The sequence below is a fragment of the Parambassis ranga genome, chromosome 3 (genome assembly GCF_900634625.1).
Source record: "Parambassis ranga chromosome 3, fParRan2.1, whole genome shotgun sequence".
NCBI lineage: Eukaryota > Metazoa > Chordata > Actinopteri > Ambassidae > Parambassis > Parambassis ranga.
Genome location: NC_041024.1, coordinates 13,285,367 through 13,310,975, shown reverse-complemented (window position 1 = coordinate 13,310,975; position 25,609 = coordinate 13,285,367). Strand labels below are relative to the sequence as shown.

Genomic DNA, 25,609 nt, shown 5'->3' with positions numbered 1-25,609 from the left:
TACTCTAGGCAATGTTTAAAGAGTCCTCTCAGCACCAAACACAGTGTGAAGTACATGTTGTCTGAAACTGTGACAGTCTGACCCCTACAGGCTGTTATGGATACTTACATGCTGACAGAGAGGGGTGGACTAAATGTAATGATCCTGTATTTGATCACCTTATTTGTTTGTTATGATGACCATGTTTTACATAGTAGGATACACAGTATATTCTGAGTTCACAACTGTACGTTTCTTAGGTTTTGGTTCAAGCAAAAATGCTTCAGTGAACTACATTTCCATTCTCCTGTTGGCTCCTGTTTTCAGCTCTGTTTCCTCCAGCGCCACAGTCTGTTAATTGTCATTATAGGCAATGGTCATATGGAAATGTGTCTGTTGGTCTCAACATGCTGCACTCAGCATATAAATTGCAAAGCTTTTCGTCATCAGTTTTTAAGGGAGTAGCTCTAACAGAAATGAAACAAGCCTTTAAACTTATAGTACGCAAAGTTTCAGAGATACTAAATGAAACATGAAGAAACAAATGCAGAAATGTCAAACACAACATGGCAGGCATGTTCCCTTTGCTATCTCAGCATGTCTGGGCAGAAATCCTGCTTCTGTTTTTTAGGTCGTCTGACTCATTTAAAGAGATAAAAGGCGTGTGGCTCATTTCAGTTTCTTTATTTTTTTTTTACAGAGTGCAATGCCGGCTACTACCTCTTTCAGGAGGGCTGTGTGAAAGAATGTCCATCAGGCTTCTCGGTCGGCTCCCAGCCTCTCAACTACACTGTTGGAAACTCCATACCACCAGCTTCCGTCCCAGCCTGCATGCCCTGCCCACCGCCCTGCCTGACCTGCAGCAGTCTCAGTCCTCGGTCTTGCCTGTCCTGCCCCCCTCACAGCTCCTTGGACCCCCTCTCTGGCACCTGTCTACACCTCAACCAGTACATGCGCGAGTCCCCTAGCAGGTTCATGGTAGGCCAGGGGAACCCCAAATCACAGCTGCAGCTCAGCTCCCGGCTGCCCATTACCATCGCCGTGCTCAGCTGCATGGCCATCATCGCCACCTTCGCTGGCATCTTTCTCCTGCTGCAGCTGCGCTCAGGCGCAATCATCAAGCTGCCTTCTCTGGAGGCTGGCAGTGGCTTCGGGGGGAGCTTCAGCCTCGGTGGAAATAGGGTGGTGTCGTATCGTGGCATCCCAACAGTGTGGGGAGATGAAGGGGTAAATACAGACTCTGAAAACGAAGAGTTTGACGTCCAAAATGAGAGGACTGCCTTTATCAAAACACAAAGTGCTCTTTAATGCCTCCCCCACATCCCTCCTTCTTTCCTGCTTTTAAAATCCTCTCACCACCATTTGTCTGGTAATTCGGGGCTGTGGTAACTGTCCTCTCACAGCATTCTCTGGTTTTATTTCTCTTTTTTTTTTTGTTCTTTTTCTGTCTTATTGGATTCTCATCTGAGTCCTGTCTTGGGATCTGGTCTTCCACTCTGCTGTGGGAGACCTGATGGGAAGCTGCTGTTTCTCAGAGCTCAGGATGGCCTGGGCTTTGCTCTGTTCACACTTGGGCGCATTTCTATTAGGCTGGCTCTCTCCCTCCTCTTGCCCTCAATCACTAACGGTGTCTGTCTGTGCAGAGTCCATTTTCCCCTCCAGCTGCAGCTCCTTTTTGTTACAGTAAACAAATAATTACCATTCGCTTACTTCCTTCTTTTTTGTTCTCTCCATTAGTCTCAGTGCAGTAGCCAGACGAGATTGTTGAATGTGAGTTGTAGAGCTGTGTGAATGTGTGATGAGCAGTAAACAGTGTAGTGCCATTTATTAAGAAACTGTAACAGAACCGTTCATATTGGGCATTTTAACTAGAAGATGATGACAAACAATTTATTATGTGGCAGAAAATCTGGCTTAGACACACTTATTCTCTCCATTTAGTGACATTTAGTGACATCAGAGTTTAAACCCTGTTCAGAAAAAAACACCACTTGTGATTCAATTTTTTGAGTGCATTTCAATCATGCACAAATAAAAGCATAATAGGAAATGTCCAGACTTGAATGGTTTACAATTCTGTCACCGGTCCGAGAAACAAAACAGACTGTCTGAGAGCGTTTAGTACATGTGTCTCTGCAGCCTGAGAGACAATAGTAGTATTTACTTTAAACAGAAATATTCTTTCATGCAGTTGCTTTTTAGCTCTTTCAGACTGAAAAGATCTCTCCCAGCTCTGTAAGAACTGAGTCACTGAGAAAGAAGAGCAGTCACGAGCCTTTAGGGATTCAGCATGAACTGAACTCATTCTAGTTTTGGAAAATTGTGTTGCGCTTGTGTAACCTCCCAACAATTACCTGCAAGGGTTATTCAAAAAATTACACAAACAGGATATTTGATCCAACCTGAGATACATCCCCTCTGAGGTATATGTTTGATATGTAACAGCTGAGGTGCTGATGGGACACAGAGTAATGTGTGACTGTTGAGCACAAGAAGTCAAAAAGCAGCTGGCAGGTGATGAGCAGGCACAGTAACAATACACCACGGCACCTCTGAGCAGATTAGCACTAAAGACATATCTTAATGGCTGAACATAAGTTGGTGTGTGTGTGTGTGTGTGTGTGTGTGTCTTGAGTTTATTCTGCATGAGGATTTTTATGCACCCTTCAAACTGAAAGGTGTTCTTCAGCCCCTTTGTCTCAGTCTTTGCTCATTCTTTTCAGAAACTCTGTTGAGACTTGTCATCTCATCAGCATCTCTGCACTTACCCTTCAGTCTTCATCTAATCTGAAATTCAGATTTTCTCTTCAGTGAACTTGCCAATTAATTACACTCTGAATGATACTGCAGCAGCCTATTTATTCTGAGAGGTTTTAATCATACCTTTAGGAAAAATAGTTTTAAAGTGATTTTTCCTCCCAGGCTGGTTATCATTGAAAATATGCATCTCATTATTTAATCCAGTGTAGCCATTTGATTCCACTGATCTCTCTTCCTGCTATGGTGAATGTTTTTTTTTTTTCATTTCCAGTACAAAATCAGTGAGGCTTGCTTAGAGAGGTTGTCATGGTGATGACATGCATAGAAAACTGCAGCTGCATCCTTTTATCTACCTCTCATATCATCCAGCCATTATAGGAGCTGTTAAATGATTATAGAGGTCAAATTATATGCAGGTTAGACATGAGAATGCTTCTGGAGAAATACTTAGGGGGATAGACATGCACATCAAATTTATGTTTTTGAAGAAAGCACGTAATTGCAATTCAGAAATGATAAAGCTGCTGTGTAATTTATTTTGTTTTACCAGGAACTCCCTTCCCTCTGAAATGTATTGCTTTTAGCATTCATGCGCAGTAACACCTGGGCTTTAAAGCCTCTTCCCGAAATAGAAAGGGGTTAAAGAATTGTTCGTAGATCTTGTTGGCCAGCATGTAGGTGCTAAAAGAACCTAAAATTGTGGGCGGCTTTTATTTCACCATCTCTGTCCAGGCAGGCTCCTCCTGAGCTTTTAGATCTTTTTTTTCCTCTGACAATCAAATGATTTCCTTGTTTTGAGGGCAGAAGCACACACATCATTTTTTTTTGTCACCATTTGTGTTAGAAAGCCTTCACAGAACATGGTATTCATAGATCAATTGAATGTGATTTAAATGGTAAAAAACACATTTAGAACTAGTTATTTAGAAATGAATAAAGATTTTCATACCAATACAGGCAAAATATTCTCTTCAAAGTGACGGTATGTGTGCTCTAACACACAGCACTGAGCCAGCAAGCTTGATTCATCTCAGATGGCTGGTGCAGGTGTAGCACATTTGGCTTACTGCGGCACTTTCTGGATTGCAAGCCAACCTGAGAATGAGGGTTTAGAAAAAATGCCCCCAAAAGGAACAAAGCTAATGTGGCGCGGGTGTGCTGCAAAGGTTTGTGTGACGTACTTTAGTGCCTACTGCCATTTAGACTTTGATTAGTCCCAATTTGAGAGGGTGCTAATTTATAAACATAAATATTCAGCCTCAGACTTAAGCCACAAAATCTTATTGACTTCCCAGCTCAGTGTAAAGTGTGTAATCAACAGATAACGGACTAATGCAGCAAAAAAATGCTTCCATAAACTGTTTTTTAAAACTCTGGATGCTCAGTGTTTGCTTCTTTTGAAGAACTATAATGCAGGACTTCGACCAAGTTGTTGCAATTGCTGAGGATTAATAGATTCTCAGTTGAGTCTGCATTATGCACTGTGCAGTTTCCCTTACAAAAAAACTTCCAGAAAGAATAGTTTCTTCTAAAAAGCAGCGTTTGGGGTTTTAAGCAGGTTTCTGCAGCCCTGTGAATGCACATGCAAAATGATTTATTCATCTTAGCTTGATGTTGTATTCAGTAAAGCTTGAAAACTCTGAAAACTTTAAACTGATGAACTTGTAGCTCTGTGCATTGAAGTGCTCAGCTTTTAAGAAAATCATGAACGCAGGCAGCAGTAAGTAGCAGGAGCTACTGAAAACCATTAGCAGCCAGCTCATTCCTCTCACTGCAATGTGATAGAAGCTACACACACTAAAAAAGAAGAGGTTCTCTAATTGTGCCAGAAAGCAGCTCATAATTATTAGGCTACCACTTCACTGGCAGTAGTGTGTGAAGTTTTTTAATGTAGAAAAAAAATCTGCTGGGTACAAATTGTCTCCCTGATTATAAGAAAGGGACTCGCTTGTGGGCACAATGGAGGCTTGTCTTTGTATTGCTGATTTATTTCATGTGGAGCTCAGTGCTGCTCCGATCCTGCTTTAGGATGTAGTCTGAAGTAATGGAAATGAAGTCGGGTGAAGTAAATAGGAGCAATATCTTTGGCATAACCAAAGACAATCATTTTAATGCTGTCTGTTTAGTGTTAAGACATGTTTCTTTCAGGTCATCGCAGTCCATCAACCACTTCACTTGTGTTCAAAGTGTTTAGTTGACACCATTCATTCATCTCTGCCTTTCTGAAGACCTGTGGCAACACCCTGTATGTATAACAGCTGTGGAGGGAGGAGGTAGAATGTATCCCATCGCCATTATCTTAAGGGCTGAATCAGATCTGCGTGCGTCTGTGCGTGCACATGCTTCTTAAAGTAGAAATGAAACACTTTGTGATGGAGGGGCCGTTAGTGGAGCAGCCTCGGGCGACTCTGTTGACCTCCTCCCGCCTCTTTGTGAGGTTCCTGACGTGTGGCTGCACACAGTATCTTACAGGTTTATGACCTATAATTATTGTACAAGAATGACTATCTTACATGGGACATAACTCTAAATAAGGCCTATTTTTGTACTATATGAATGGTGCAGTGTAATTTTCTTGTAATTTAAAGATTTTTTGCTTTTGTTTTCTCCTTTTTATTTAATTGATGTCAATTATAGATTCTACTAAAAATAAAGATCTATGCAAATTTGAAATGTGTTTTTATTCACTTGAATGAGTGTTGGTTGGCAAAGAGCGGCGCAGTTTAAAGTAGAGGAGCAGGTATAACTGCAGTTTTAATAAGATACAGGTAATCCATCAAAAATAGAAACTTGTTTTGTAGAAACTTATGCACCGTCGATGTCAGTCACGTTTTCATAGAATATCTGAAGTGATGTATGAGAACGGGATAAAGGATTCCCATATTTGTTTTCATTTTTTGCCTTTTAAAGACAAACATTTCAGGAATTTTAGAAGAAAATGTCTCTTACTGTGGACGGCAGTGTGAGTTTGTAGCTGGAGATGGAGCACATTATAAATCTACACAGTCACTATCTGACACCTGAGGTTACTGCTAATAGTAAAGATTTAATTTTACAAACATGACAGAATTATTGCTCATTACATAATTGTGCCTCTAAAGTCATTATTTTTATTTTATGTAATTTATGTTTATAAGATATATTTTTTTTTTTCTTTTAACAGACCATTCAACAAAATAGTCCAGAATAACCCCCATGTTTTGAGCCTGGATTGAAGCCTGCAACATAAGGATGAGAGCGGACCTGAACTTTAAATATAAGCAGTGCAGTGAGCTTCAGGAAGAACTGCAGCCCTCCTCAGGCATGACTTTAATCCACATCTCCTCAGGCATGACTGTTAAATCCATTAAGCCAAGTGTGGGAATACAGTATAATGTTAGTGTAATCTGTAACATTTTATTCACACATGGATTAGACTCAGCCTGCATTAGAGCCAGAAATGAACAAAGTAACAGACCTAAGGTTGCATAGCTGAAACACTTACTTTCCATTCCAGGAGCTGCTGTTATGGAAAGTGCAACTGACACCGACCTGAACACTGAACTGAACATTGAACTGACAGCATAAAAACATTTAGACCACCTGAAGTTACATTCAGACATCAAACATCTAGAGGTGTGTGGTTTCTGTTACATGGCCTGCAAGTCATACACAAACATCAGCCTTATGCTACACTAATGAAATAACAGCAGGGAGGCTGCACCCAGCACCAGCAATGAAATGCAATATTCACACTGGTAAAAAAAAAAAAGGTTTTATGCAACAAACACCCTCAGCAGTTTGGTGTGGTAAGAGAAGCAGTTATTCAAAAAGCGAACCATTGCACAAGGTGAAATAACACTGAGCAGTGATGTACAGGCCCATGATTAGTTACTAAGACCTTCATGCCGCTCTGAAGCCACAGTGGCCTGTTCGCTGTCTGCACATTTGTACATTAATAGCAGCAGGCACACAAGAAAAAGCATAAAAACATCACATGGGCTCCATCCAACACACAGATGAAAACTGTTTGGCCCATAAAACATCCACATGGACTTATTTTCACTTCAGGCTGGAATCTTTTACACAGCCCTTCCTCGTGGCTTTGTTTCATTCAGATGTGACTATTGTAATCTGTTTGCTTTGTGTCCCCCATGCACAGAAACATCTGAACTATGCGCCTGGATCGCTCTTTCTCCTCTCCGTCCTCGCTTCACTTTCTCTCTGCTGGACCATCAGGCATCTTGGGACCTGTCTGTCTCTCTCTCTGCTGTCAGTGCCTCATTCCAGATGTTTTGGATATCCAGTCTCAGCCTCTTCTTTTGTTTCTTTCTCCTCTTGTGGTATGCTGTCCTTGTCTGTTTCTGTGTTTTGTTTCTTGTATGTGTGTGTGTGTTCTGTTTGATGGTCTAGTCTGACCTTCAGGATCATGGTTTCCTTATGTGAGTCTGATGAATTTTTGTTCATCCTGGAACATGCATCGCCCCTCTGTTGCTCTTCCTGAGGCTGTTTCCGTGCTCCATGTGTTACATTTTTTCAGTATATGGCTACATAAATAAACCTGACTAGTTTAACAGGCACCTTGTTTCCTGGCTCTGTTTGAAGGGAAACCCACAGGCTGAGAACACTCTGAAATATAGCAGCAAGTTTTAAAGAGATGAGGTTTGTTTTAGAGATAGTACTTCTTATTTTGCACCCAGGCACAGCTGTAGTGTAGTCCCTTCAGTGGCTGATTTAGGTTTTTGGCTAAGTTGCATTATGCAGCTTAAAGAACAACAAAGCCACTTGTGGAGGTGGAGGGAGATTGTGTCACATAGAGAATGGTTTGTGTTTATTTTCACTTTTCAGACAGTGTTTGGTGAATCCATTCACAATGTTTAAGCACCAAAGTGTTGATTCTCATGTAAAGCATCAAGTATTAAAAGGACGGATGTTCAAACCACAGAGCAGTGAAAAGTATCTGTTGTGTTTAACAGCTACTCTTGTCTAGATAGGAGATACAGATGAACATGTTTCAGGCCCAGCAGCCCCACTCAGCAGGCTGTGTCTGTCTGTCTGTGTGTTGTTTCTACATTTTATTTGGATGGTTTATGCATTTACAGAAACAGTGTTTGTGAATGATTACAAGCTTTTCTGCCTGTAAACCACGTTCAAACAGACATGAGGAAGTGCTGCCTCACATGAACCTAATTTTCACAGGGAAGTGAAACTTCTCTGTGGCCACAGAGAGATAAAAACTCTTGGTCATTAGCATCTGCTCTGACTTGCTGCTGTTTCTGCCCAGCTCCTTAGAACACTGCAGGACTCACAGCTGGCAGCACATCATTGGCAGGAAGAGAGTGTTATTGTCCAGATATGGGCTTTGGGGAGGACCTGAGGTGTCCACAGGCTCATGCAGCAGTCATGCGGCTGCTGGATTCAGAGCTGCACCTGATGGAGGTCATGAAGAAGTGGATGGGTCAGCGAGCAAAGAGCGAGCGGGAGTTTTCAGTGCAGCTGCATCATATGACTGCCATGGTGGAGAAGCTGGACCGACCTCAGGCCAGCGCAGGACCAGACTATATCAGTCAGCTCAACAAGGTGAGGGCTCACATGTGGAGAAGTGAAGATAATGTTTGGCAGAAGGATGCACTCATATGATCCAAGTCTTCATCTGCATGTATTTCTGCAGCAGGTCTTTGAGAACTGTGCAGAATTTCAGCAATAAAATGTATCGTGTTTTATTTGTACTTCCTAGAGGTGAAATACCAGTGAGCGAGCACAATGCTTCTCTATTTGTGAACTGTCAAAGCAATCTTCTGTCTGTGAAAGTTGAGGCAAAAATGTAAAATGGTGGATAGTGTGTAGGCAGGAGGCTGGAACAGCAAAACAGGTTTGTTCCTGTGCCTCTCAGCTCAGGTGTAAAAAGCAGTAATAAACCAACACAGTGCTGCATCGTCCAAAAGTCTTCTTTGGATCTTTATGTTATTGAAATGTTAGAAAATCTATCAAGTATATTTGAATTGATTACAACATGTTGAGAATGTGCCACATGTTCTCTAATGATGTCCACGTTATCACTGTCTGTTGTTTAAATGATGTCTGTCTGGGATGTTTCTGTCTGTCTGTCTGTCTGTCTGTCTGTCTGTCAGTCGTGGGGAGTCCTGGTGTCTCAGACGGAGGCTCTCAGTCAGGTGATGAAGAAGCGCTCCGAGGACCTGCTGGATGGTCCCATTAGCAAACTGACGCTGCTCATCAGAGACAAACAGCAGCTCCGCAAAACCTACTCTGAGCAGTGGAACCTGCTGAGACAGGAGCTCACCAAGGTGCGAGACGCACACACACACACGGTGAAGATTCCATTTCCACACAGGAAATACTGATTAGCACTCATCTTCTTGGGTCATTGTTGCTGTGCAAACAGATGTATGTCCCCATAACTTTATTACTTACGTTATAAAGAGCACACGGACCAACAACATCAACCTCTCACTGTCACACACACACACACGCTTTAGTGCTTCTGTAACACACTGTTATACTGTAAGGCGTCTGGCTTTTTGTTCGTTTGTTTGCTTGTCCTCAACAGAAGACATTTCATTGATGGATGCCCCCATGTTTGTTCTATGGTCCAACTTTCTGTTACTGTCTGTGTAATGACAGGATTTTATTTTTCAGCTGCTCTCACAGTTTCAGTGGTGGAGCAAAAACTTGTTGTACAAGACTGGAATGTTTAGTGCAACCATTACTACCTGTTTCTCTTTCTGACCATGTTCCTGTCAGTGAACATGTTAAATGATAAAAAAGTGCTGACTTTTTACACAGTGTTTGTGTGTGTACACCTCACAGGAAGGAGAAGTCAACAACACATTTCCTCATTTTTATCAAGTTTGTTATCTTGATATGCAGCCCCATAAATACAGCCAAATGAAATGAGAGTCAATAGACTGGAAACGGTATGTTAAATGTGTTTCAATGCTATTTCGACCTGGTGGCTGTTCCAATCTATTTTTATTACCCAATTACAACAAGCAAATGATGTGTTCATTTTCAGTGGTTTGCAGTTTGAACGTCCATCAGATGGATTCTTTTATTTGACGGTTCTTACTTCTGTGTGCGCTCCTGTGTGGCTATCAATACATTTTTATGGCATGTGAGAAACTACAATACACAGTGTCAGAGCTGCTATCTGCTGTGTTGTTTTACAGCCAGCAGTAGTAGAACAACAAAGGTCAAATCATTTCCTTTGTCTTCTTGTGTGTTTCATGTTTCTCTGGAGTGAAACATATTGAGGCTGCCGTCCACTTCCTGTGTTGAAAATCTGATCACACGAAGCAGCTTTGAACCACACACGTAGCCTCTCTGATACACATGCTTCTCTACACAGTTCAGTGTATGGTGTGTGGCTGCTTGTGTTCTTACTGCAGGGACAGCCCATGTGAATGGTCTCTTTGGTACTTGGTGTGATGATTTTATCATTTTAAATGACCTCGGTCACATTACACTATCCTGAGAACACGTTACTATGAAGTCCTTGTCAGTACAGTTACTGGTCTGATTGAGTCTAAAATAAGCTTTGCAGCCCCTTATGACATCATAAGGGGTTAAGACCCCTCTCAGCTGGTTTAACCATGAACATGTGAATCCTGTGCTTTTGCTACAGTTGTACTGAGATGTTTATAGAAAGGGAAAAGGCTAAAACCAGATGTGTATAGGAATGGCAGTAAAAACAAATCTGAAAATGACAGATGAAACCGAAACATATAAATGTTACATTTACTTGTTAAAAAGGGATGAAATGGGACTTTAAGGGCACTTAATGGTCTTATTTAGATTAGTTTTTAGTATTTGGGATCAGTTGGAGACATGCAAGGAATTACTCGTCATTTCCATACAGTAATTTATATTACTATATTATAGTATATTATTATAATACTTAATATTCTAAAGTGTTCTGTTTTTATTCAGGTGACCCAAACTGAGCTGGAGAGGTTGAAGAACAGCTACAGACAGGCAGTGAAAGAAGTAGCTCAGTCAAAGAGGAAGTTCCAAGATACCAGTAAAGGTGGGGATTCCTGGTGTCACTTACTTCTCTCAATATAGAATCGGTTTCAGTGATGGCATGTACGTTTTTTTCTTTTTCCTGTGTTTGTGTGTGTGCAGATAAAGAGCGAGACAAGGCCAGAGAGCGTTACATAAAGGCAACACTGAAACTCCATGAGCTACATAATGAGTACGTCATGTCTGTGCGAGCGGCTCAAGTTTACCACCAGCACCACTACAGCCAGATCCAGCCGGCCCTGCTCAGCGCGCTGCAGACCCTGCAGCAGGAGATGGTGCTCATACTGTAAGGGCACAAACACTGCACTCTGTGTGCGTGTGTGTGTCTGTGCATGACACTTCCTATGTTTCTCTTTGCCAAAACCTGTAGTTAGGCACATGTTAAATAATTACAATATCAATGTTCACCTGTACGGTTTCAGTCTTGATAACTCTCCAGAATTTCACACACAGCAGAAAAAAACTTTTCTTAACTGCCAAATGTTTAATTATCAGCAGAACTCGCTGTGAAAATCATTTGCATAGACCCGACTCTGACCTCAGCAGATGCAGTGCTGTTATTTTATTATACCAGCAACTTTATTTACACATTCGAGAGAAGTGGCAGCTTTTCGTCTTGTTTGTGCGCCCCCGAATGTGTCGCCTCAGAACACAAAACATTACTTTCAATAAGATCAAATCATTAAAATGTAAAGAAGAGAAACAGGAAGCTAAACAGTAAGATGGGTGATCTGAATTCAGAGCTCCAGGCATTAAAGGTTTGACAGACAGCTGAGAGGTCTCAGAGGTTAAAGCTTGTTTAAAGGCAGGTAACACTTCAGTATGAGTGTAGCATGGAAGAAATGAGGGACTAACTACTATCAGCTGATACAACTAGATTTATCAATGATCAGTCAAAATTAGTAATGTTTTTAATCCTCAGTTAATGGCATGTTTGTGAATCGATCACACTGTATACATAAATCTAATGTGTTAAATACCTGTTGATGAATCATGCATGACTGCAGAGTAACCACTCATGAAGGATAGCATAACGGACACAGTGAGGCACTGAGTTTCTCCACAGCATTATCAAATCATCACATCGGTAACTACTGCAAAGACCAGAACAACAAAAAACAAAGTGCAACTAATGAACTCATTAATGGTTAGCTCACAGTTCTACCTTGTTCCCAGATAACTGCACCCACAAGATGTGCCCTAGAATACTTCATAGTGATAATGTTGCGTCTCATACTGTTAAGTAATTCCAGCCAGAGAAACAGTTGAGTCTGGGAGTTTGGTTTTGGAGTACAACAGGAGTCGTAGGATTTTATTTTTTGGCAAAAACCGTTCTGATGTCTGTGCCTCATGCTTTTCTGACCTTTGTAACAGAAAGGAGATCCTGCAGGAATATTTTGACATCTCCACTCTCCTCCATCATGAAGTGGTGCGGATCCACAGGGAGATCTCGTCTGCACTAACAGTCATCGATCCTCACAAAGAGTACGAGAGCTTCATCCACCAGAACAGGTAGACACAAAATGTTTCCTCTCAGCAACACCATGAAGCGTAACCCTGCAGACTAAAGCTGTGGACTGTTTGTAGGTCTGTGGGGGAGGTTCCTGCTTGTGCAGACTTCGATTGTGGCCTTCTGGAGGACACAGAGGAGCTAAATCCCAAAGAGCTTGAACTGAATGACCTCACACTGGAGACAATCCAGCACAAGTAAGAACAAAGAAAACAGATGGCACTCCTATATCATTTCTAAACTGCTCACTGCATTCCTCCTGTTTCCTCCATACTGTTAATTCCAGTTAAAATCCTCTCCACACATTATTTCTGTCTGTCAGGCTGACTGCGATAGAAGAGGAGCTGCTGGACCTGGCTCGTGCTCTGGGCTCTCAGCAGACCTCAGTGGAACAGCTGGAGCTGGAGCTGGAGGAAGAGCAGGAAAGAGTGAAAAAAGGCCAGAGGTGAGTGAATCATGGACACGCTGTGATGTTGTTTTCAAAGAAGGGTTCCAAAAGAAACCATGTAGCCTCTGCTAGCCACAAAGACAAATTACCAATGTTTGACTCTGTGGACGGGCCCTCCCACCGGGAGAGTTCAGTGTGCTGTTTTCTGTACCACAGCTAATAACCAGTGCAGTCTCAGAGGGCAACGAGGGCTGTAGGAATTATAATACAACAATATGGTCAGAGTTATGGAGCTCAGTCCTTTCATTTGTCTTGGTTGATGAGGCTGTCGGAAGGTGTTAGAGGTTCACAGTCCTGTGGGAGCAATCGAGTCATTAACAAGCTCCTGAAGGACATGAGAAACAATGTGTGGGTTTGCAGAAAGCTGATAACTATCAAATGCAGCTGGGGAGCACATATGGAAGTGTTAGTGAGGTGAGTGGAGGTTATCCTGCCCTTTGGTTTGTGTTTTTGAAGAAATGTTTTGTAAATCAACAGTGAAAAGCTGCATTAAGGTGACCTGCTGTGGCCTTTTGTAGCTGAGGTCTGTGTAAATGAGCATAATTTCAGGCGTGTGTTACCAAAAGGTGTTCATTAATGGGACTTTCTTCAGTTTGATTGCATATTGAAAATAAAGTGAAGTGTGTAATTAATTCACAAACACTCTCAAAAGCAACTGACTCATAAACTTACAAAGAAACAACAGATCTGTTCTCTGCAAACAAGCACGGCTGAGTGAGTGATGTTTAAAACATTAGTCCAGACTTTGACCTAAGAGGCTGGGATTCATGCCCCCTTTCATTTCATAAGTATATACGTAATAATACGTAAGGTGTGAAAGAGAAAGTCAGGCACAAGAAGATCTGACAGTTCACATGTACAATTATCCACTTTGCTGATTACATTCTTTGCGATCAATACTTTTTCTACCCAGAGCTGCTGACTTAGTCGACAAATAAAGTGTTCTGACTGTAGAGTTGCATTGTGTGCTCAACCACCAGGTTAACCTCTCACCAGGTTGATCCAGCCACGCTGTTCTGCTGAACCTTGTTTATTAGCTGCAAAGATCTCAACAATCAATATGATGTGTTGTTTATTTAGGTTGTGATTCACCTCTGTGGCAGGATTCTTGGGTCAGTTAAGGTTTTTAAGGTCCTACCTGCACAGTGTCCTGGTGAACAATCGACTAAGCTGTCACTAGAGAATCCCACTTATTGACTGTGTTAATCAATAGGAACCTGCACAGACAGGCATTCCACTGAAGTCTGTGTGTGTATTTGTGTCACCTGTGTTGTTTTATTGGCTTCTCTGCCCTTATAAAGAAGAAAATATCATGTATCGTTCCTGATGTGCTGCTTCTCTCTGGTTTGTGCAGGGTCTACCAGTTCAGCAAGAAACATGCAATGGAGGAGTGCCGGCAGCAGGTTGCTCTGTCTAAAGGTGTGAGAGCCAAACTGGAGGTTCAGAGGCTTCTTCTGAAAGAGAAACTGGACCAGCTGGGCTCCAGAGAGCCTCCTTCTGCTCTGAAGTTGGACACAGACACGGCCTCACTTTTATCCACAAGCAATGTATGTTCTCTCTGCTGCAGGCTTTGCCTCCTTTGTCTTTGATTAGCTCCTAATCTAATTATTAGTTCTGTCAGTCAGCCAGGTCTAAAAATAGGTTTCACACAGTCGTGGCACGAACTCAAAGAACCAGTCTGTTGTTTTCTTTTATACTTCAACCAATATAAATCTAATCAAGTCTGGATCTGAACTAAGGATCTTGATCTGAGGAAGTCATAAGGACTCAGAAACTGCACCATCATCAGGATAACTTTTCCATCAAACACGGAAAACTAATATTACTTTTCAACTTTTAAGCACCACACATTCCTTTCTGCCTAAACACTAAATCTTCACTGAAAGAACAGGATGCAGGCAGGGTTCAAAAATCATCTTCATACAGACTCACAACAGTGCTGATCATGCAGTCATTTACACTGGACTCCATACATGAACTGAGCAAATATTTATCCTTAAGGAAAAGCCTAGCCTTTGGCTTTACTTTCAGCCTGAAACATTACAAAGGTCTGGACCTCCAGGACCTCATCGCTGGCTGCAGGCCTTGTAATGCCGGCACAGACTGCACAGAGCAGCTTGCTTGGGAGACTCTTTGTATTTTTTATGTCTTGAAACTGACTCTGCTTTTATCATTTTGTGGCTAGTCTCAGAGCAAACCATCTCACAATAACAAATACTCAAGCAGAACTTCATCTACCACCTCCTTTCATTACGGTTTTCTGCTGTGAATATCTCTAGCAGGTCAGTACATGTGCTGTGCTTCTATACCGTTTTGTTTCTATCACTCTGTTTTTTGTTCAGGACACACCAGCACCCAAACTCCTCATGGACGGGATCATTACCAACCTGAGCGGTCTGTTTAAGCCCAAATGTGAGGTAAGCTGTTCCCTGAAAAACAAACAACAATGGAGACAATGATAGAGAACTAGTGGTTTATATTTGATAAGGAAGGACACTTGTTCCAGCTGAAGGACACTTCCTCTCTCTGCTCTTGGACCCCCTGCTTTCAACAGTTTTCCACAGTGCCAGTTTCTGTACGCTCAAGCCTCCACACTCCACAACAAACAATAAATCACATCCTGCAGAAGGTGGCAGAGTTTCAAAGGATAACTTCTGCATGGCTGAGCTCACTCAGCCACCTGCTCTGTCTTTGGGGTCTCCTGGTCCTGATAGCACTTCAGGACTTTTTGAGGTCAGCTTTGTCGGTCAGGTCTCTACTTTCAAAATTTCCCTGACCTGAAAGTGAGTTTACTTCTCCGGCTGCCATTTAATCATTTACCATCACTGACAGATAGAAGCTCACAGGAGCCGTGACCCAGCTGCATACTAACACTCACACATTCAGAGTTTACTCTGTCAAAATATCAAAATAACTGCGTTTTGTAAAGGATCATCACAGGCAAGCTATTCAGATCTGTAACATGCTGCACTTCAAGTCAAATTATTTGCAATTTTTTGTGTGAACTACTTTTTCCTCTCTCACTCAGAGACCTTTGGGACCCTGAAGGAATGAGAGGTGGTGTGGTTAGACTTTAAAGTATTACAGACTCTCCTTTGAAGTTTCTCCATAAAAACTCTACTAAATCAAATCCAAATAATCCATCCCCCATCACAGTTTATTGTTTGATCATTCATGTCAGCTTTAAGGCTCCTGCTTCCCTGTTTTCCTGCCTCCAGGTGCCCCCGGCCCTCTCCCGGGTGTCGGAGGTGGATCGGCCTTTGGGGCAGCAGGACTGGTACCATGGAGCCATTCCTAGACTGGAGGTCCAGCAGCTGCTGAAGAATGATGGCGACTTTTTGGTGAGGAAGAGTCAGGAGAAGCCAGCTTATGTGCTGTCTGTGCAGTGGGAAGGCTCCTGCAAGCATTTCCTCATTCAGAACACAGATGTAAGTGAATCCTCTGTTTTGATTTCACACTCTTACATCAGTTGCATCATTGTAAATGTTTTTTCTGTTTTTATGCACTCTTTCAAGGATCAAGGCCGTTGATGCTGCTGAAAAAGCACCATTCTTATCAATTTGTTGTAAAAAAAAAAATGTAAAAAAGGGTTATTATTGCATGTAATGGAGGATCTGACCTTTTAAAACATTTTCTTTCCCCTCTGTTTTCACCTCTGTAAATGCTTTTCCATGTGTGTCAGTAGAATCTGTACCGTCTGGATGGAGAAGGCTTCCACAGCATCCCACAGCTGATCCATCATCTGCTGTCGTCACGACAACACATCACCAAGAGGTCTGACATTGTGCTGAAGAAACCTGTACTGAAGGTAGTGCAATAACACACACACACACACACTCAGATGTTTCACTCTTTACAGTGGAGTGTGTGTGTGTGTGTGTGTGTGTGTGTGTTTTTTTTAGGACAAGTGGGTCCTGGAACATGATGATATCATTTTAGGACATCTGATTGGACGGGTGGGTAAAAACATATTTTTCATGCACCCATTAAGAGTTAGTCATCTCTGCCTGTAATGTTTAATCAAAGGGAAACATTCTGCCTAACAAGTCACACGTGTTAGTGTGCTCAAACACCATAAGCAGCACTCACATCTGTGCTAAAGTAGTACTGCCAACTCACCATGATTTTTCTTCTCTTACTGTGATGAGGCAAAGTTATTGCTTCAAGCAAAAACCTCCCATTTTGTGTCATTGTCCCCCTGTTTTGTCAGATCAGCTTGAAAAAAATGTGTACATATTTGTAATATTATGCATGCACATTGTCTGAAATGCATCTTTATGACCACTGTAGTACTGTTGCATGTTCCCATCGACATTTTGAATACTTAAACACTGAATTTCAGCCATAAAACTGTTCACATGTGGTTCAGAGAAAGAAAGAAATCCAAAGCCAGATGTGGAACTGTGTGGTGTAGGGGTAGAAACCCTGTATGTGCTAGTTGGAAAAGAATTTTAAAACCAATCATGTTGGCACCTCACAGGGTAACTTTGGAGAGGTGTACAGCGGGCGTTTATGCTCTGATAACACTCCTGTGGCTGTGAAATCCTGTAAAGAGAACCTGGCCCCAGAGCACAAGAGTAAGTTCCTGATGGAAGCCAGGTTAGTACGCACGCACGCACGCACGCACGCACACACACACACACACACACACACACACACACACACACACACACACACACACACACGCACACACACACCCCTTCATTTTCCTCCCACTGCTGTCCAGGATCCTGAAGCAGTACGACCATCCTAACATTGTGAAGCTAATTGGAGTGTGCACACAGAAACAGCCCATTTACATCATCATGGAGCTCGTTCAAGGTCAGTATGAGGCTGTTAGACACCATCTTCATAGCTTCCTGGTTGTTTTCCCAACAGATAATTGAACATTGCTGTTCCTGCATCTCTCTGTTAAAGGAGGTGATTTTCTCTCCTTCTTGCGCCATGAGGGTCACAGTCTGACGACCAAGGCGATGGTTAAAATGACAGAAAACGTAGCCTCTGGCATGGAATACCTGGAGAGCAAGAAGTGTATCCACAGGTTGGTCAATCTGTCACTGCTTTTAAAGCCTACTTTAAAGGGACAATGCAGCTCATAGAGCTACTCTTTAAACAAACACAATGGTGGGCGAACCCTCTGTAACCCAGGCTAATTAAAACTGTGAGCATGATGATCATTTTAAGATGGGGGGGCCCATGATCAGTGACTCACTCTTTAAGCCATCCATGGAGGTTACCACTTGACAAATATGAGGGGCTGTATATGTGACAGCTGCTTGGGTTTATTCCCCTTATTACATCATTGGTGGTTGAGAAATTGTAATAGTTTGAGAAAGGAAAAAGGCCATAGGCATGGTGCTGTCATATTTTATGTGGATATTTAATATTTATAGCCACAAAGCAGATTTTTCATAAAAACCCTCTTCAGTCAGAAATGCAGAAACAAGGATTTTGCGATGACACATAATACATCTATCAACCAGCAAGCAACCTTTGTTTTTTCACGTTGTGCTCAATGCACAACACAGGGGTTGCCTAATGTGACTGTAAGATGACAATGGACATTAACAAATTACCACCCATGGATCAGATGACGGCATTCTGTGTGTCCAGATCTGTGAACACAGCAGAGCGGTGTGTTAGGCAGAGTTCAGTGTTCATTTTGAAACCAGTGCAATGTAATCTCTACAAGAACAAGAGTGGTACAAGCAGCACGCTGGAAATTGGGTCTCTGAACCTTTACGGTAAACATCACTCACTTCCCCAACAACATTCACTTCACCAAACTGTTAGCTGCACTTTCCCCTGCAGCACTTCTCCAAATGTTGATGTAGCAGCGGGATAAAAGAGGTTCCCTTTACTGAAAGCTGGAGACACACTCCTCTGACTTCTCTACACCTTTTGTTTACTACAATGAAATATCAATTCAGCTGTGGCAGACTCATTTATTCGGAGAAACAACTTTCCAAACAGACACTTTAAAATAAAATAGACAGTGAAAAAAATAAATATGTCTCTAAATCAGTCAGAGCATTCAGACCTCTTTTATTCTCCAGTAATACGGTTTTTAAACTAGCTGTTCTGCAAATGCAGAAACATGTATGAGGGCTCACACCACAAACAGTCTGAGAGACTGTCAGCAGGAGCTCGTAACAAATATCAAACATGCTGTTTGTAAGTAGCCCAGAAAACTACCTTGCATTAAAAATGTGTATCTAGCTGAGTGAAACATTGTTTTTCCTTATGAGATGCTGCAGACATGCCTGAAATGAATTCTGTGTTTTGCTCTGTCTGTGAATGTGGAGGCATCAGTATGGGTTGTTGGAGTCTCTAGAGGAGAGTAGGAGGTTGTGACATCCTGCTCATCACAGGAGCTCTGTACAATTTCCCCAGTGGGGACAGATCAGAGCAGGCCACTGGTAGCTGCTCAGCCTCCAACACTGCATGTCAAACTGCACTCACACGCAACACCAGAGACATGACAAGAACGCCTGTTCTTTCATCCTGCCTGCTGTCTGCTCTCTCACAGTTTTTTTTTCATACAGAGCATGGTGTGGCTCATCAGTCTCTGTACACACCCCTCTTACAGCTCTCTCCATCTTGTTTTTTTAAGGGACCTTGCAGCCAGAAACTGTCTGGTTGCAGAGCGTAACTTGGTGAAGATTAGTGACTTTGGAATGTCCCGTCAACAAGATGATGGAGTCTACTCTGCAGAAGGCGGCCTTAGACAGATCCCTGTCAAATGGACGGCACCTGAAGCCCTGAACTACGGTACATCAATGCCAGAAACATCTCTCCTATCTCACAATGCCAGTAGTCAATTACTGGACTGACAAAGAGCTGAGCCTTTGCCAATGCTGCCCCCTGCTGGTTTTCCCAGGTCGTTTTACCACAGAGAGTGACGTCTGGAGCTTTGGTGTCTTACTGTGGGAGACCTTCTCTTTGGGAATGACGCCTTACACCAGTATGACGAACCAGCAGACTCGAGATGAGGTGGAGAAAGGTAAACACTGACTCTGGGATCAGGTGTAAGACTCTTTGTTTTCACACAGTATTTGACTGTTTGATGATTTCAGGGTACCGCATGCCTGCTCCACACGGCTGCCCCGTGGAAATCTCCAGGATTATGAGCAGCTGCTGGCAGTATGATCCCAGAAACAGGCCGTCCTTCAAGAAACTTCGCACTGATCTCAGTGTCATATACAGCAAAATCACATAGTATCAGCCTGTTTATGGCTTTTTTGTAGTTTGGCAGTTTTTGAAGAAATTTAATATTTATTTTAGACGTTTTGACTTTTAGAGTTTTTAGATGTGGGAATGGCGTTTTAGACTTGTAACATAGGAGAGGGCCAGATGATGGCAGCATTTGTTTCTTCTCTCTTTGGCCCTTTGATGAAACACACACACATATCTTTAGAAGAAATGTGTCATCATGTGACACTTCATTTCCTTAACTTATGTCTTGTCTGCTTTTAATAAAGCCCTGTGCTGTGGAGTGTTTACAAAAACTACTGCTGAGGTAGAATTAAACTCTTTAATGTCCATTTGTTGCTCTTCTGTTTTTCTGTTGTTGTTGCTGTTATTATTTTCAGGATGTCCTCATTACTTCATTATTAACCTGCAGCTGATCCAGAACACAGCAACCAGAGTTCTGACAGGAATCAGCAGAAGGGATCATGTATCCTCCATCTTAGCTTCTCTTCACTGGCTTCCAGTAAAATTCAGACTACGGTAGACTAAATATAGAATAAAATTCTCCTTCTTACAGCTCTGCATGGACTAGCTTCACTATACGTTAAGGATCGATTTACTGGTTTGCTCGTAGTACATAGAAATCATAAAAGTAGAATGGGAGGACGAGCCTTTAGCTATTAGGCACCACCACTACGGAACCAGTTACCAGTAGTGACCAGTAGTCTGGGTCTGAGAGACAGACACTGTCTCCAGCTTCAAGACCAGACTTTAAACCTTTCTGTTTAGTAAAGCATAATTAGCCTCCAACAAATTGTGTAGGGCTGAAAGGCACAGTTACAGTCACTTCCTCACATCTAACCACAGGTAGAACAGGCTGACTAACACATAGCCTTTAAACTTTATTATAGCTAAGCCGCTATAGGTATACGCTGCCAGGGGGAACAAACATGATCGACCGACCGGTTTCCCCACCTTCTCTCCTCTTCTACTTCTTCTTGTATGTCTCTCTCTCTTTCATCCTGTCTGTCCTGTCTATCTCTTCTTCTCTTTCACCCGGCCGACTATCAGCAGGAAGGTTCTTCCCTATGAGCCGGGTCCTGTTTAAGGTTTCTTCCTATTAAAAGGGAGTTTTTTCTTGCTACTGTGTGCCTGCTCAGGGGTTCAGGCTCTGGGTTTCTGTAAAGCACCAAGAGACAATGTTGGCTGTAAAAGGTGCTTTATAAATAAAACTTGAATTGAATTGAAAATTGGTGGTGTTGTCTTTTTTTCTGTGCTGTGTAATTATTGACCTGCAGATCAATCATCTCAAAATTTAGTCAGTAACAGCTTGACAGCTGTAAGGCCAACATGGATAAGACTGGGAAAAAGTGGGAAATGGAGCTTAGCAAAAGTTCAGGAAGACTTTTCTATAATTCTCACTTCTGTAACAAGCTTCCCGGCTCACTCAGTCCTGCCTTTTCTCCTATTAGCTCTCACCTCCCTCCCTTTTCATACTTTATTTTACTCTCTCTCCCCTTTTTATCACTCTTGTCAGCTTATTAATAGAAGCACCTCCTTCTCCTATCACTGACTATGTACTTGGTCATGTAGCCAATCACATTTGAACGCAAACTTTTAAACTTGTCCTCTCTGCTGTCAGTGTTCTTTTCAGATCGAACCCTCAGCCCTCCTCCTCCCCAGACACTACCAGTCAGGAGTCCAGGCCAGGCCTTCATCCAGCTCCAGTCTACCACTACCAGGTCTAGATCCCAGGGAGATATCTCTTTCATTGGCTTCTCCTCCCTTTCTTCCCCCTTCTCTGATGTTGTCACTTGGTTGGTGAAAGGTGTTTAAATAAAAAAAGAAACAGCGGCGATGCAGCGTTTTCTGCCAGCACACATTTCATCTGTTCTTATAGCCGCTTGTTTCTGAGTGGTCAGCAGAATTGAATGGAGATTCTGAGAGCCCTGTAGTTGATACAATGAGAATTAAGGTGGGGGTGAGGTATGTTAGAGACTCTAACCACTCACTCCGGTTTTCATTTGTCCTCTGCTTCTTTCTTTTTGCTATCTTTTCTGGAAGCCTGCAGAGTGTGTGTGCTTCATCCTTCAGTTTGAACATGCCGCTACTCTTCTTTGGTTTGACAGCAGTGCTGAAAGAGGGCCCTGTGGGGCGGATGGGCTGAATGTGTAATTGCGCTGTGCCAAAATGGTTGTAGTTAAATGGTGGGGCTAACTGACCATCCCTCTTGTGACGGAGCGAGAGGGGCCCCTCACGCTCGGGGCCCTAGACAATTGCCTAGTTTGCCTACAGTGCTGCACCGGCTCTAGCTGGCTGAGGTTGTTGGGTGGCTGGTATCTGTTAAGCCCTTTTTCTGAGAAACAATGAAGATCTTAATCTGTTTTCCAAAGTAAAGAAAGATTTTTACTGAAACATCTTGTAACACGTTTGACACACCTCTGGCTGTGTTTAACTGTTGTCCTGCTGCAGCTCAGTATCACTGTAGAAATAAGAACAATATAAAAACTGGAGGCGACTGCAGCCACGCTGGGTACAGTCGATAAAAGCATTTAAAATGTTTTTCTGTGAGAACAAGAGCCGTTCAGATTAGGTGCATTGGCCTTGGAACACCTAAGTTTTGTTGAGACACGGCAAGTGACATTGCTGAGCGATACTGACATGTCTCATCATGACAGCAGTGTGGGTGTGTAATGTCACAAAGAGGTTATATATTGCACTGTCAAACAAGCATGCTGACACGTCTGTCTGGCCCTGTATACTATTGGCTTAGAGCTATAGAGGTGGCTGATTCTAATTGTTTCTGGGATGATGTGCATTTTCTGTCCTTATTTAATATGGGTTTGACGCATTAAAGTGGATAATCCTTCGATTTCACCTGCTGCTACATTTCATGCTCATGCAGACAAAGAATAAAAACATGAAATGAGATGAGTTACTTCTGCTTTATCAGTCAAAGCTGGTGGATTCTCCAAAAATACAAAGAGAAAAAAAAATTCAATAAGGAAAAGAATGTTACACACAGACAGGGAGGCCTTGTGTGGCTGATCTGGCATTAGAAACACAATGTACAGTGAGTAAGGTGGGGCTCCTGTCACTCATCATTTGAAGAGGTTTTGTAATTGAAACCTCACCGGTTGAGCTCGTTTTGTAGCTGTTGGTTGTCATCTGACTGTCTTATGATGTTGAGCCTGATCTTTATTTGGCTCCAAGGAAACAAAACATGTCCCATTGCTTACAGAGGATAAACCTCTCTCCAGATAAAGTTTGTTTTTTATCTTATTTTTCAGTTGCTTTACATTTACAAATCCACCAGTCAGATTGGTGGTTAAACAAATCATTTGTCCCCATGTTTAATGGGTCTGTCTGGTTCTGAACTGTGACAACAGTCAGTGTTGTCGCTGTGTGTACCGGTTAGTTGTTCAATATCTGACAAAGTTTACAGTACAAATGAAGCAGTGTCAACAGCAGTGATTACATAATGCACTTTCTCCCTGCTTTCTCCAGCCGATGGTCAGAATGCCAAAGTCCCCATGCTAAGCTACCCCCCAAATGACCCTGGTCCTGTTGGATGGTGGGCCCACAAGAGGGTGGGCCCACAAGAGGGTGGACCCACGTTGTTTCTTCAGCCTGACTCCAGTGTAAGGGGCCTCGGGTGTCCTCGAATGTATGTGGTAGAAACATGATGTCTGAGTCCACCACCTCTGTTAAGAGAAGGTTTTTCCAACTTAACATAGATGGCTTCCTTGACTCCTCTTTCCTTCTGTCCTCTCTGTCTAAGATGTGAACATTATTACCCTCAATATGCAGAGTCATCAGGACCCTGCAGCACAGAGCACAAACTGTACCCACCAGCTCAGAGGGGTCGAAGAAGGAGCAACAACACGCAACACATCAGGAAGGTTCTGCAAACATATATCCCAACTGGGCACTCATCAAAGCCACAAAAACAAGACCCACCTACAACAAGAAGAAGGACAACCGGCTGGGGAAGAACATTGCCATCCCATACGTGTCAGGAGTAGCAGAGCAACTCTGCAGAATCTTTAACAACCATAACATCCCAGTCCAATTAACCCATGACAACACCAAGACAATAACCGGTCCACCTGAAGGACACAACTCAGAAGGAAGAACACATGAATGTCATATAGACCAGTGCAGTGAGGAATTCTCTAATTGGAGAAACTAAACAACCACTTCACAGAAGAGTGGCTCAGCACAGGAGAGCCACCTCCACAGGACAGCACTCAGCGGTGCATCTCAAAGAAGAAGGACGCTCTTTTGAGGACAACAATTCAAACAAGAGAAAATTGTATTTTTTTTTATTGAGCTCTGCACACATTGTTTATTCACTGTACAGGAGCTCAATCTCATAATCCTAAAGTAACAGGTAAACAGTGAGGCTACATATCAATGCTCTGTTTATGCTCTGTTACTGTTTGTAGGAACATTCTGGAGCATCTATTTCCTTAATGTCATTACACTCAAATATGAATTCTATAAAACTGTCTTTATAATATTAATCCACTTCAGTGAATTATTCAGTAAAAAATGACAAACTTGTGTTGTAGAGACTTTTGTCAAATAAGCTTCCACAAATGTATTTAAAACAAAGAGTCCAAACTGAGTCACATAAGTTAATCCACAGATACACGGACACAACGTCCTTCCAGAACTGACACATCTGTGAAAAGTATATTATTTTGTTGTTTTTTGTTCGTTTATTAAATTAATGTTGTGACAACATGAAGGTCTGATACATGCAACAATATTTAATAACAATTTTTTAAAGTAAAACTAAAAAAAAGTATTTTATATTATATTTATATTTTCTGTAAATGTACTTGTATATAAAAAAAATAATTAGACAATTTAACAAAACCAAAAATTATGCAAGACTCTCAGACAAACAGCATCCGACTGCCTGACGCTTTGATATCTCCGTGGCATCTGGCTGTACCTGCCAAGTTCTAGAAAATTCTTCAGTGGTTAATCACATACAACACAGGATCAAATTAAAATCTTAGCGTCTTGATTGACGTTTTATTTTCTTAAACCCGGGCAAGTATCAAATGAAAGCAATAATGGTGTGAGGATCCGTTTCAGATGATGAGCTGATCCTTCACACAGCTGCCACGGATTACATAATGACATGGTTGTGCTGTTATTGAGATGAAAGAGAACCTATGAAAATCGCCTCCAGGCATTGATGCCTTTCACTTTTTAATTCACACAGACACTAACTGAATTAGTCAGTAGCTCCTGTGCTTCTGAAAGCTAGTTAAGTTAAAAATCACATTCAGCTGTAAGTGACAGCTTTGCTGAATGTGCGTCACTAGGCCTTTTTTTCTGGCCTGTTTGCTCATGATGTCACATGGCCGGCCGGCCTGATAGGGTCTCGTACAGTTACAGTACACCTTTTTTTCTTTTTGCTTGACTAGCTGCGTTGCACTGGTCTGTGTCTCACTTTGCCGCAGATTGACAGGAGCTGTTAATCTCTCCAACACCATCATGACAGAACAGCGTGCCACCAAAGCAGAGCATACCTCACCGTGTGACTGGGACATTTTTAAAATGCTTTCAGCAGATAAGATCTCAAACCTTCATAGTTTTCATCTGTCACATGTTTAGTCACTCAAGTTCTGAAATATTTTGGAAACACTGTATCATTTCTGCATCAGTTAAGCTGATCGATAAAC

General features: G+C 42.2%; 2 protein-coding genes across 4 annotated transcripts in view; both read left to right on the top strand.

Annotated features, from left to right (window-relative positions):
• Nucleotides 1-5,412, top strand: part of furina (furin (paired basic amino acid cleaving enzyme) a) — a 59,343-nt gene extending 53,931 nt beyond the window's left edge. For all 3 annotated transcript variants that reach the window (XM_028402790.1, XM_028402791.1, XM_028402792.1), the window contains one exon: nucleotides 680-5,412. In XM_028402790.1, the coding sequence (XP_028258591.1) occupies nucleotides 680-1,287 (608 nt within the window). In that variant the 3' untranslated portion in view covers nucleotides 1,288-5,412. The remainder of the gene's footprint in view (nucleotides 1-679) is intronic.
• Nucleotides 5,413-7,947: 2,535 nt separating this feature from the next.
• On the top strand, nucleotides 7,948-20,971 carry fes (FES proto-oncogene, tyrosine kinase). Its single transcript, XM_028402387.1, has 18 exons — nucleotides 7,948-8,298; nucleotides 8,850-9,023; nucleotides 10,666-10,762; nucleotides 10,861-11,044; nucleotides 12,133-12,270; nucleotides 12,346-12,465; nucleotides 12,591-12,713; nucleotides 14,071-14,263; nucleotides 15,059-15,133; nucleotides 15,935-16,144; nucleotides 16,402-16,524; nucleotides 16,619-16,672; nucleotides 17,197-17,315; nucleotides 17,443-17,537; nucleotides 17,634-17,757; nucleotides 19,330-19,487; nucleotides 19,597-19,719; nucleotides 19,793-20,971. Exons 1-18 carry the CDS (start codon nucleotides 8,074-8,076, stop codon nucleotides 19,933-19,935), a joined length of 2,478 nt encoding a protein of 825 aa, XP_028258188.1. The 5' UTR covers nucleotides 7,948-8,073; the 3' UTR covers nucleotides 19,936-20,971.
• The last annotated feature ends 4,638 nt before the right edge of the window (nucleotides 20,972-25,609 follow it).